This window comes from Neophocaena asiaeorientalis, unplaced genomic scaffold (assembly GCF_003031525.2).
Source record: "Neophocaena asiaeorientalis asiaeorientalis breed wild unplaced genomic scaffold, Neophocaena_asiaeorientalis_V1.1 scaffold72, whole genome shotgun sequence".
In the NCBI taxonomy this organism is placed as follows: Eukaryota; Metazoa; Chordata; class Mammalia; order Artiodactyla; family Phocoenidae; genus Neophocaena; species Neophocaena asiaeorientalis.
In genome coordinates, this window is record NW_020185336.1 from 8,741,833 (window position 1) to 8,755,852 (window position 14,020).

Sequence of the window (14,020 nt, forward strand, 5' to 3'; positions counted from 1 at the left end):
GAGAGATTTCCCTTTCTCTTCTTTGTTCGCACAGTTCCCAGGGGCTCAGCTTTGGATTTGGCCCCGCCTCTGCGTGTAGGTCGCCGGAGGGCGTGTGTTCTTCGCTCAGACAGGACGGGGTTAAAGGAGCCGCTGATTCGGGGGCTCTGGCTCACTCAGGCCGCGGGGAAGGAGGGGCACGGAGTGCGGGCGGGCCTGCGTCGGCAGAGGCCTGTGACGTTGCAGCAGCCTGGGGTGCGCCGTGCGTTCTCCCGGGGAAGTTGTTCCTGGATCCCGGTACCCTGGCAGTGTCGGGCTGCACAGGCTCGCCGGAAGGGGTGTGGATAGTGATCTGTGCTCGCACACAGGCTTCTTGGGGGCGGTAGTAGCTGCCTTAGCGTCTCATTCCCGTTTCTGGGGTCCACGCTTTTAGCCGCGGCTCGCGCCCGTCTCTGGAGCTCCTTTAAGCAGCGCTCTTAATCCCCTCTCCTCGCGCACCAGGAAACAAAGAGGGAAGAAAAAGTCTCTTGCCCCTTCGGCAAGTCCAGACTTTTCCCCGGACTCCCTTCCGGCTAGCCGTGGCGAACTAACCCCCTGCAGGCTGTGTTCACACAGCCAACCCCAGTCCTCTCCCTGCGCTCCAACCGAATCCCAAGCCTTAACTCCCAGCCCCGCCCGCCTCGGCGGGTGAGCAGACAAGCCTCTCGGGCTGCTGAGTGCCGGTCGGCCCTGATCCTCTGTGCGGGAATCTCCCTGCTTTGCTCTCTGCACCCCCGTTGCTGTGCTGTCCTCCGCGGCTCCGAAGCTTTCCCCCTCCGTCCCCCGCAGTCTCCGCCCGCGAAGGGGCTTCCTACCTTTCCTCCTTCACAGCTCCCTCCCACTGGTGCAGGTCACGTGCCTATCCTTTTGTCTCTGTTTATTCTTTTTTCTTTTGGTCTACCCACGTACGTGGGGGGTTTCTTGCCTTTTGGGAGGCCTGAGGTCTTCTGCCAGCGTTCAGTAGGTGTTCTGTAGGAGTTGTTCCACGTGTAGATGTATTTCTGGTGTATCTGTGGGGAGGAAGGTGATCTCCGCGTCTTACTCTTCTGCCATCTTCCCGGAACGCTCCCTCTGTCTTTGTAAGGTATTTGATACTAAGCAGTTTGTCCATGTCCTGGAAAAAATAGATGGGAACCCCCTTCAGGAAAGATGAGGAGGTTAGCATGAGTTAGGGTGAGATCAAATTTCCTTTTCAGAATGTCAGTGTCTTGTTGCATTGCAGGGGCTGTAAATTCATCTGCAGCCGACTAGAGGACACCTCATATGCTCTGGTGTTGAGACCAGGAGGGATCTCTGACTGAGATTTGCCAACTCAACTTCTATGGTAAGTTTGACTTTGAAATATGCAGTTGATTCTCATTATGTTCTTGTCTTTGATATGGGGAAGGGGAGGAAGCAAACGAGTTTTAATGAAGTGTTTTTTAATAAGATAAATAAAATATTGACGGAATTATTATTGGGAATTCCTTATTCAAGTGTTTAATGAGTAAGCTGGTTGGCTCTTTCTGGTTTATTTCCTAAATATTTTGGACTTCTTGTTTTTACTAGATCTCTCGTTTTTGTTGATATTCTCGTTACTATGTCTCTGCTACTTTTTCTGATAGCATATGGTCAGCAGATTTGATGACAGGGATGTCTTCTATCAAGGCAAAGGTTGAATTTGTAATATCCAGACAACTTTTGGTAATAGTTAGAAAGGTCCAATAAAAACAGGAGTGTGACGTTACTGCAAGAAGGGAAAAATAGAAGAGGCTCATTTAGAAAGTTGAAGGTTCTTATTAAGAGAAAAGAAAAGAGGGAATTGGTAAGAAGCCAGGTTTAAATTGGCTGAGTGCTAGAGCTCAAACACAATATTCTAATGATGAAGACAGGGTAAGGCAGCTAATGGAAATTTACGGTGTGTGTGTGTGTGTGTGTGTGTGTAAGAGACAGAGAGAGAAGACTTGCTTATTTTCTTATCTATATCCACACTAGCCTTTCTGAGGAGAGGGACTCTGTTCTTAGCTCTGTACAATCTGCAAAGAATGACAATTAAAAAACATTTATTGATCACAAAAGGTATTTCTTTTTGTAGCTGCTACAAAAAAAAGGTCCACAAACTAGTTGCTTTTATGTGCTTTCTGTGAGACAGGGCTGAAGAAGGTAATCAGAGCTCAGGCAGAGGAAGCTGGAACTTAATCAAATAAGTTGCAGCCAAAAGGCGAGCTGTGAGCAGCAGATCACACAGTATTCCCTCAAATCCCCGTCAGGGTGGTCACACTTTTAGGTTAGACCACCACAGGTCAGGACATTGTCTCCAAGAAAGCTTTGTTAAAGGACACTTTTGGTGTCAAAGAAGAAAGACACAGGGCAGTGGATCTCAAACTTTTAAAAATGAAAAGTGTTCAAGGACTAGTTCCGGGTTGTCATTTCTAGTGATTCAGATTCAGGAAGTCATCAGTTGGAGTGGGACAGATATCCCTGGGAATCTTTACTTTGTAAAAGATGTAGGTGTTGGAGGACGTCACTTTTGAGAAAAAAGTGTCAGGCTTCTCTAGCTTGTTGATCTCATCGCAGGACTGTTGGTTCAGAACGCACCAGCTGCCCGGCTCTGAGTGGGACTGAGCAGCTTGGATGAAGAAGTAATTCATGCCTGTGCCCCGCAGACCAGGGTTTGAATCCCCTGTGGCTTTGCGCAAAGTATTTTCCTTCTCTGAAATTCAGGTTCCTCCTTTTAGAAAGACGAGAACCCTATTGTCTACCTCATGGATTTAAAGAAATAATGCAAAAAAGCACTTAGCAGAGTGACTGGCACATAACAAAGCAATCAGTAAACGTTACTTCTTGTGGTGGGGAGAGAAGGAGATGTCAATAAGTCCTCTGAGGCCAGGAAAATGGTGTGCAGCAGACAGAGCAAGGCAGGACCAACCAGGAGGCTAGTTCTAAAGATAGATGAGATCCTAGACCGGAAGATGAATAAACATGAGCTTGGGAGACAAAATTTCTCACCATTACAAATGTTTCCCAAGAATGGTAATGAACAACCCAGATGGCACAGTTAATTGGAATTATAATTGATCCCCAAAAAGTATTTAAGTCAATAGTTTAATTGATTGTCCTCGGGAAAACCATTATAAGAACGTCTAAAAGGGAACAGAATGAAATGCATCAAATTCAGTGATTTGTTCATCTCTGCCGCCCACCCTACATAGAAGGATTAATGAATGAAGAGAAAAATCGTCAAAGGGAGGAAGGGAACAGGGACCGCAAATCAAATAGACTGTCATTAAATGAAATCCTTTTCTGGTAATTCATTGGTATGTCAGGTGGTACTGAACCGGCTGGCTTGCTTGCATGTGGCTGCTGCCAGGTACTCTCCCAAGATGACGCATGAAGAATAGAGGAAATGGGACTGATACCTTTCTTAAAAGACAAAGATGAAATTTATCAGCACTTGAATGTATGCTATGGCTGAACCAGCCAACAAGTTAGTAGATGAGGGATATGGACAGGTGGGGGTGAGGTAGGATCAGACTGTCTGTAGGCAAATATTTTAGCTCTTTGGGCCTTACTTTCCTCTCTAAATGCCCTTCTAGGCCTGATACACTGTGATAAGGCATAGATGGTGGGTCAGATCCCAACACTTTAAACATTTTATTTTATGTTTTTCACACCTGGAAAGTAGTCCCTAACTAAGGTACCTAAGTTATCACCAAATGCTAGCTATTTTGAGGAATTTTGTTTACCCTGAACTATGAATTTTTTAATGTTTTTTCCCCCATAAATCCAAATTTCACCTTATACGTTTTTACCAATGCTGTTAGTTCTCTGGATAAATAACTATGATAATACAGAGTAATGATAAATAGTGAAGAAAAAATAACAGAAGCCACTATATTTTGAACACGTATCATCTGCCGGTTATTGTGCTCATCACATTCATCTTTCGTCCTTATACTAACCTTGTTAAGTTGGCGTTATTGTGGCCATCTTCCATGAGAATTCTGAGAGGTCATAGAGCCAGCAAATAGCAGAGTCCGGATTTGAATCTAGGTCTTTCTATTTCCAAAACCCATGTTTCTACTCCTTTAATATACCATAAATCTGCTGTACTGAGTGCATTCATAATAATCCTGTATAGTTTCTCCTTGATTCAGAGTTTCCTAATTTTTATTCAGAAAGACGCAGACATAGAGAATGGACTTGAGGACACGGGGAGGGGGAAGGTTAAGCTGGGACGAAGTGAGAGAGTGGCATGGACATACATACACTACCAAATGTAAAATAGATAGCTAGTGGGAAGCAGCGGCATAGCACAGGGAGATCAGCTCAGTTCTTCGTTACCACTTAGAGGGGTGGGATAGGGAGGGTGGGAGGGAGACGCAAGAGGGAAGAGATATGGAGATTTATGTATATGTATAGCTGATTCACTTTGTTATAAAGCAGAAACTAACAAAACAAATATTTGGAGGCTTGGAAAAATTATATATGTATTTGAAATTAAAAAAAAGAAATACAATGCAAAGTGTGTTAGTGTCCTACTCCTTCACTTTTCACTTATGATCACTTTAGTGGAGCATTTCTGTTCTTAACGGCAATATTATATTATTTTGTTTACTTTGAATAAAGAGTTTACTGATGAATCTGAACTTGCCTGAGGAGTCTGAACTTGAAGGAGATAGTGGCTCCAGTCATTAGTTATCCAACGTCTTTATCCCAATATTGGGGCCTTACAGGCCATATCTAGGGTAAGAGGAAGACTTGCCCTCAATAGCCTGTTACATTTGTGCAATCTTGGGGGCAAAAATTAATTGATATAAAATATAAGACTTCTTATCTGTGAAAGACATTGTCAGTAGAATGAAGAGGCAAGACACAGACTGGGAGAAAATACTTATAAAAGACATATCTGGTAAAAGACTGTTATCCAAAATATACAAAGAACACTTAAAACTCAACAATAAGAAAATGATCAGTCTGATTAGTAAATGTGCAAAAGATCCGAAACAGACACCTCATCAAAGAAGGTATACAGATGGCAAATAAACATTTGTAAAGATGCCCAACATCATCTCATTAGGGAATTACAAATTGAAACAACAGTGAGATACCACTACACGCCTATTTGAATGGTGAAAATACAAAACACTGACAACAGTAAGTGCTGGCCAGGATGTGGAGCAACAGGAACTCTTATTCATTGCTAATGGGAATACAAAATGATACAGTCACTCTGGAAGACAGTTTGACAGTTTCTTACAAAACTGAATATATTCTTACCATAGGATCCAATTGCACTCCTTGGTATTTACCCAAATGAGTTGAAAAATTGTATCCACATTATAACCTACACATGAATGTTTAAGCAGCTTTATTCATAATCACCAAAACTTGAAAGCAACCAAGATGTCCTTCAGTAGGTAAATAGATAAACTGTGGTATGTCCAGACAATGGAATATTATTCAGTACTAAAAAAATGAGCTAGCTATCAAGCTATGAAAAGACACAGAAGAATCGTAACTATATATTACTAAGTGAAAGAAAGCAATCTGAAAAGGCTACAAAATGTATGATTCCAAATTTCAACTATATGATATCCTGGAAAAGGCAAAACTATGGAGACATTAAAAAGATCAGTGGTTGCCAAGGACTGGAGGGACAGACATGAACCAGTGGAGAACAGAGGATTTTAGAGCAGTGAAATTTGTCTGTGTGATATTACAATGGTAAATACATGTCATTGTATACTTACCAAAACCCATAGAATGTACAACACCCAAAGTGAACCCTAATGTGAACTCTGGACTTTGGGTGATAATGAGGTGTTAGTGGAGGTTCATCAGTGGTAATAAATACGCTGGTGTGGAGTGTTGATGGGGGAGGAGGCTGTGTGTGTATGAGGACAAGGGGTACATGAGAACTCTCTGCACTTTCTGTTCCATTTTGCTGTGAGCCTAACACTACTGTAAAAGATAGTCTACTTAAGCATTAATTTATATTGAAATATTATTATAAAAAGTCATAGGTAGCCGAAGTAGAGAAGTCTGCTTTCTAAATGGATAACAGATTTCCCACTTTTGTGTGGGACTGAGTGATGTTTTGTTATATGACTCCTTCCCTTGGACAGTGAATGTCTAGCAAATGATAGATGCATTAACTCTTCTGCCTCCTCTGTATTTTATGGTCATCGATACTGATCCTGAAATGACTAGGCAGCAGCACAGGTGGGTGAGTAGAGACGCCTCTTCCTGGAAGCCTTCTCTTTGATAGCGCAGCTACTTTCAAGGCCACAGAAAACTGTACGACACTTACTGTTCTGAATGATGTAACTCTACAGTGACTCATTATTACCTAAAAAAACCAGCAGTCCCTCAAATTTGGGATTCTGTTTTCCTAGAACATTCATTTCTGTGTTCACAATTTCAGTTGATCTTTGAACCAGGTTAAAAGAAGCAGAGAAAGACAAAGTTGAAGCTGGCAAACTTGACATAGTATAGCAGCTCTGAGAAATGTAGCCCCTTGGGCAAACCTCGCATTTGCCTATTATGTTACTTTTTCACATTTAGCTATAGACACCCATTCTGTGCCTCAGTATCTCAGACTACCTTCTATCAAAATAAGAGGTCATGCCCAACTAATAAAGAGTTAATATTTGGAAATCTTCTAGCTAGGTGTTAAGAGCGTGTATTTCTTGGTGGTGGTATGAAAGGTGATTTAAAATTATATTTATGCATTTTCTGAAAAGTGTTCTTATAATAGACATGCATTTTTTATTATCAGAAAAAATCTATTTTCATTTGAAAATAAAGGTTATCTAAAAGAAAAACAGATAAAGGAGGTACGACAATTTTGAAAGATGAGGGTTACAAGAAGGACTTGCACTGCTAACACAGAACACTGACAACAATAATAGCCAATACTTCTGTGGACTTTCTACGTGCCAAGCACTGTTCTAAGTTCTTTATTAATCAATTTACTCTTCATGACAGTCTCATGATGGAAGTAATATTGGTATGCCTATTTTACGGATAAGGAAACTGAGTCACAGAGAGGCCATAACTAGTCTATTGTTAGATAGCTAGTAAGGGGTAGAGCTGAAATCTGAGAACAAGCACCAGTACCAGCTAAAGATCTGAGCTACTAATGTAATAAAGATAAATAAGATAGAATAAAAGAAAAGCTTAACAGGATAAATGAAGCACCATATATCAGTGAGACAGGGGATGGGTAATTTAAAATGCTATTTTGGGGAAACTGATTATTTAGATTAAATAAATTCAGTTTAGCAAATCCCCCTAAAAATAATAACCCATTTTATTCTAAATAGTTTAAAAAGTTAAGTCTAAATAGCTAAAACAAAATAACTTAGAAGAAATATACTTTAATATTTACCTGATCTTTAGATGGAAAAGGATTTTCTAAACTTAAAAGCAATTAAGGAAATCACAGAGGAAAAGATTGATGGATAAAATAAAAAAGTTTCTGTATGTTATAAACCAAATGAAAAGATAAACAACAACTAACGCATTAAAGAAATTGTGGTTTTTCATACACATCTATAAGAAAATCACAAAAGAGGAAACAGAAATTGTTAACAAAATATGAAAAATACCTTCTTTTGTAATATAAGAAAGGCAAATTTTTCAGAAATTCAAATTAAAACAAAAATTAGGTAGCAGTTTTCACAGAGCACATTTTACCAAAGATTTTTAACCGATAATAATCAGGTTGTCAGGAGTTCTACAGGATGGATGGACGATTTCATGTTCAAGCTTTCTGACAATAATTTAGCAACTTCTGGCGAGAGCCTTAAAGACAGCCATATTTTTCAAACCAATATTTTTTCATATAAGGATTTGTCCTAAGAAAATGGTTATGTGGACAAAGATTTATGTTCACATTTTTATAACATCATTAATTTCTAATAGTGCAATATTAGAAACAATGTTTAATAAAATTGAATTTGTTGGTAATAAGTGGAAACTGTGGTGCAGCTATAGGATGGACCATCACACCACAAATAAAATCATGTTGTGAGCAGTTCTTAGTGAGAAAAGAAAACAGTTATTAGATAATGCTTTGTGTAATAAAAGAGGATATGTAATTATTTATGCATAATTGTCTCATCTAGTTAAAATTAATAACAATAAAAAAAAGGAATAGAAAAGTCATGATAAATGTCCATGATGATAATTGGTGACAAAAAGGATTTTTTTAAAAATTTATTTTATTTTATTTTTTGGCCGTGTTGGGTCTTCGTTGCTGCGTGCGTGCTTTCTCTAGTGGTGGCGAACGGGGGCTACTCTTCCTTGCGGTGCGCAGGCTTCTCATTGCGGTGGCTTCTCTTGTTGCGGAGCACGGGCTCTAGGTGCACGGGCTTCAGTAGTTGTGGCTTGCGGACTGTAGAGCACAGGCTTACTAGTTGTGGCACAAGGGCTTAGTTGCTCTGTGGCATGTGGGATCTTCCCAGACCAGGGCTCGAACCCGTGTCCCCTGCATTGGCAGGCGGATTCTTAACCGCTGAGCCACCAGGGAAGCCCCAGAAAGGATTTTTATATTTTACAAACTGCCTAAAACAAACAGACATAATAATGGGGAAAATTATTTTAAGTAAGAAAAAAGAAATACAGGGTGCAATACAGAGACAAAGGAAAAAAGGGCAGATCATTGAAAATGGTGAAAGGCACATGGATATTATCTCAGATCTGATATCCTGGCAGAGCTGGAATGGAGCAGAGAGCAAATAAATATATTGGAACAATTAATGCTTTTGGCCAGCTCCTTCAGAGTGCCAGAGTCAATATAACAACTGCAAGGACAGACATCTGCTTCTCGCTCAACCATTGGAAAGCCAATCCATCCTCTGGGATATGTCGATGAAAGTGTTTTCTTAAAACAAACTAGTTTTCTGCCCAAGCTCATGTTTTTACAGATGTCATGTAGGTTTTCAAATTTACCTCTAAAATGTCTGGTTAAGATGTTTTCAAAGAAATGAGTCTTGGAATTCAGTCTCTAGCATTTTCTCTATATTTTGTTTAAGTCCAGGAACATGCTTTCCAATTCATGCTATATTATAAATTTTGAGGGGTTCAGGAAGCAGCAGCAAATGTAGATGTAATTTGTCTATTAACTGTTGCTTTTATTTCTCTATAGTCTAAAAATACAGAAGTTTCCAACTTTTCCTTTGCTCACATCAATTGGCCTCCTCTGTCTTGGAGGCGTTTGAAAGTCTAAGTATTTTCTTAAATGCTTTTCTCTTCTGAAGTTGGATGTGTTTATATCTTGGCTGTAGGCTCTGCACCATGGCCAAGGGAATCTACTTCCCTGCATTCTCAGTTCTCAACTGGACCTCTTGGTTCTAATCAAACCCTTCCAGAGTCAGGCTCTTATGTGCTTGCTGTCAGCATGTTGGATCCCCGATCCACACACTCAAGTTTGTAAGTTCAGCTTCTGTCTCCTCAGATTACTCTGGGATCTCATCCTGTCCTCTCTTGCACTAAGTAGCCTGCCCACCACCACCTAACCCCATATTCCAACAGTGAGTGACCATTTAGGTAGGCGTGATAGAAAGGAATGTGTTTTTTTTTTAATTCCTTTTTAAGAGGTATCAATGTTTCTTTGGTTAAAGCATGAACATAATTATTTATGTCTAAAGAACTTGACTAGAAACAAAGTGTATTTAGAGTTGTGTTTTCCATTGAGTCATCGTTGAACTATATTATGTAGAGAGGAGAATTTTCTTTCCCCTCAGACTCAGTAAGATTCCATGGGGTTCTCCATCAACCCAGGATGTGACATTCTGGTTGGTGGATCTCCAAAGAGTGATGTCACCGAGTCCCAGGGCATTAATCATCAGAGCATATGTAATGTTTTGCTGCTTTGCTCTGCTGAGCCAAGGAGATGATGCCTGTGAATTCATACTCCTCCACCCTCACTTTCTTTCATCTCCTATCTCCTCTTTCTCTCTGTAGGCAGTTTTGCCTGCCTCCAAATACTGTACCCCAACTGCCAAATTTTTAAACGCAAGTGGTGGTGTGCCTATTTACAGGAACATCTCATCGCTTGAGCCAGTTCATCTTTCAGTGGGTACACACCTACTGGTAGTTCAGCTATGATTTTGGCTGCTGCTTTGTAAATATAAAAGTTGCAAACAATTGTAAAATGCTAATTTAAAGTCGGAATGTCTATAGGTAGGCTCAGATGCCTCTCGAGTCACTAAGTCTCTAGAAGTGTGGAGCTGCATTAGCCTGCGGTTTTACTCCATATCACGTAAGTCCCTCTGTTCCCTCTTGGAATTCTTGTTGCTATTAACCTCTGATGTAAACCCTTCCACCATTGCTTCTACCTCTAGCATTCAATCATTCTTTTAGCAAATATAGAGAGAGCACCTACCATTGCCTAATTACCTCATCTTCAGATAACATCACATTGGGTATTAGGGTTTCAATATGTGAATTTGGAGGGGACACAAACATACAGTCCATAACACAAGGCAAGCAAAGGGTCTTCTTGAGGCCACGTGGGCCCCATTGGTGGAGAAGCAATGTCAGACTCCAGAATCAGCAATCAGTGGGGAGGCCTGAATACTCCATCCTGGGGCAGAGGTGTCATTAGGCATTACTTTTCTGTTTTGTTTTGTTTTATTTTTTGTTTTCGTTTGTACTGTTTACTGAGTGTTGGTTGTTATGGGCTTAGAGTTGTTAATTCTTGGCCAGAAAAAATGATCTGAAGTATTGTAGTTGAAACCACCCTGGTTGGGGACAGGGAGACAGGTGCTTTGATTATCAGATCAGCACCATTTACATCAGCAGTTCCTATGTAACTCTGCAAATATACTGATGCTTTGGCGCTGCTATAAAAATTTTATTAGTAAAAAAAAAACACGTTTTTATGAAAATAATTTTTTACTTATTGTAAGGATACATAAAATAAGAAAGAACACAAAAACAAATTTTAATTTTTACTCTCTGTGCTATGTGGATAGATAAAAAAGATTATAGAGATTCCTTACTTCAAGGGGATGAAGTTAGAGCAAGTGTCAAGTTGGTTCTAACCAGGTCGCTGAAGAGGCACTTTCAGTGATGGAGGAAGAGGTATGGCCTGGGAAGCTAAGAATAGAAGGTGTATTTAGCTATAGGCCATGGATTAATGGGGCTCTATTTCTTGTTTTGAAGTACTGTCAACCTCAATAGACTTCTTTTTTTCCCTCCAGCTTTACTGAAGTATAATTGACAAAGCTGTAAGATACTGAAATTGTAAAATGTGATGATATGTATACATCATGAAAGGATTCCCCACATTGAGTTAATTAACACATCCATCACCCCACAAGTTTACCTTTTTTGTGTGTGTGTGAGAACATTTAAGTTCTACACTCTTGCAAATTTCAATTGTATAATACAGTGTTATCAACTATAGTCTCAATGTTATACATTAGATACTCAGACCTTATTCATCTTATACTGAGTTGAAGAACCACTAGTGCTAAAGGCTTGTGATAAAAGGGTACTTAGAAGATATCAAAGAGAATCACTTCTGCTTCTTTTTGCAGAATGTTGCCATAGACAGAGACATGAAATGGAAGGGGAAATTGCCTAGAAAAGGGCTGTGGCTGACTGTTGTATCACATAAATCTTGTTTACATTTTTTTTTGTTCTTGGCTTAGACCAGCTTTCAGAAGTCCCAGCTAAGTGTCGTCACAAAATCTTTATAGGTAAATTTTCCCCCTTCAAGAACTTCACATAGAGCTAATTAGGGATGCTTCATGCCCCTATACAATTCTACCCAATGTATCAGCAAGAGTTTTGAGTATTCAAAACTACACTCCGGTCTACACTCCATATTCATTACAATTCACATACACACATTTGTTCATATGCACTACACAGTGATGGAATCAGCCAGATTTTGTTTGTTATTCAGCCAATCTCGTGGTTTATTTAATCTCATCCCTGTTTATATCAAAAGGGATTTAAATGGTTAAATTTTAGTAAAATGCAACCAGTTGGCTCTTGACATTTAGCATGGTTTCTCTTTTCTTTGGAAAGTTTTACTTTTATGGGGAGAGGGTTACTTCATTGTGAGTATAGAGGATTTTCTTGCAGTTGAGAAGCTGGAATCATCTTTAAGTTAACGAAAGGAAAATTGAGATAAAAAAATTTTTCTGAAATGCCAGAAATTTGAATGAGGTAAAGCACCTAGTTCATAAGAAAAAACATTAAGTCCAGCCATCTTTAAGGAGCTGAAATAATATTTTATCTGTTTCTAAGATACTTAGATAAGTTAAACCAAACAGGAAGCAACAGAAGTCCTTGAGTCAGAGAGGAACTGCTCATTACTCATGTGACTTAGCAAGCAGAGAGATGATGCCACTACCCTGAAATCTACAAAACTTAAGACAACTCATTGTCGATTATGAAATACTATGGTTATGCTCTCACACCATGTAATCTCATGGAAAACTTCACCTTCTCCATTTCCTTTAGACAACTCCAGCCCTTCAGAACTAGATCATATTTTCACAAACTTTTTAGAACATGGGACATTTTGGGGAGGAAGAAGATGACTTACAACACTCCGTCTTTTGGGTGACCTACTCCATACTATGTATTGGTAATTTGAATGGGAAAACTATATATGAGAACAAATGGGAAGATTGGTGTTCCTTTGACATAGTTGAGATAATAACTGGTTTCTCAAAAATCCAGGGAGAAGCTAAACGTTAGATGCAAAATTGTTGTAAACACCTCATCTCCTTGGCCTCCTATGGAAGGCAGTCATCTGTAATATACAGACAGCTTGTCACACCCAATGAAAACCATGAAGGGGAAGCAGAATGGGGAAGTGGGATGGAAAGTTTTAATTTAGTGGTCTTTTAACATGTTGGAAAATGTAAGTCAATGTAGCATTTGCAGAAGTTCTAACATTGTCATCTTTTATTCTCTTTTGTAATTGCACCTAAGAATGCTGGTCCCTTTTTATCCTTTATGGAGGAGAGAGAATGTCTTTCTTCCTAAAGCAACTGTCTGATTTTGCCACTTGGGACCCTGTGTCCACATGCCGTGCCAGTGCTCAGCCACTCAGGATATCTTATTTTTATTAATATTTATTGAGTGATTGCTACTGTGTCAGGTACTTCTGCAGCACTTTAACTTTCACAAAAACCATATGAGGTTGGTACTGTTTTTATATAGATGTGAAAACTGGGACACAGAGAGAAAATGCAGTGATTCCCAGCAGCTTGGTTGCCTCCTGTCCTCATGGGGTCCCTAGTACAGTCCTCATGGGGTACCAGCAGCACTTGTTTAGCTCTTTTCCTCTTTATTTCATCTTTATTTTACAAATTAAACTGTTTTTGAAGCTACAAAAGTAAGTGCATGTATAAGGTAAGGACTAAAACATACAAAGAGATAGGGAAACAAAAGAAAGACTTCCACCCTTACACCTAAGGACTACTCCATAGAGGTAAATATTATTAATTTTTTATGTATTTCAAAATTGTCTATGCATAAATCAAGATATACACACATATGCATACATATTCATTTTAGTTTTTGGATCTCTTAAGGTACTTGTGTCATACCTTGACATATTATAGTTATCTGTGAACATATTTACTTCCCTGAATTGACTGTAAGCTCTCTGAGGTCATGCTGTGTGTGCTGTCCTGGTTATCTATTGTTAAGTAACAAATAATCCGAAGATTTAGTGGCTTAAACTAAAGACAACATTTATTTTGCTCACAGATCTGCCATTTGGGCAGGGCTCACTGGGAAAATCTCACCTTTGCTGCACTCAGCATCAGCTGGGGTGGCTGAGGCTGGAGGCCTGAATTACCTGAAGTCTCAATTGTTCACATGTGTGGTGTTTGATGCTGGCTGTCAGTGAGACCTCAGATGAGGTGGCGGCTGGGACACCTACATATGGCTTTTCCATGTAGCTGCTTGGCTTCCCCGAGTGTGGTGGTTGGGTTCCAAGCATCCCAAGAGAACTATGAAGAAGCTGTATTTTCTTTTATAACTT

At 39.7% G+C, this 14,020-nt stretch overlaps 1 protein-coding gene across 1 annotated transcript in view; it reads left to right on the forward strand.

The window, feature by feature from the left end:
* CYTIP (cytohesin 1 interacting protein) overlaps nt 1–14,020 on the forward strand; it is a 66,088-nt gene that overhangs the window by 2,117 nt on the left and 49,951 nt on the right. Inside the window, exon 2 of the mRNA XM_024735987.1 lies at nt 1,241–1,342. Within this exon, the coding sequence (XP_024591755.1) occupies nt 1,340–1,342 (3 nt within the window). The 5' untranslated portion in view covers nt 1,241–1,339. The remainder of the gene's footprint in view (nt 1–1,240; nt 1,343–14,020) is intronic.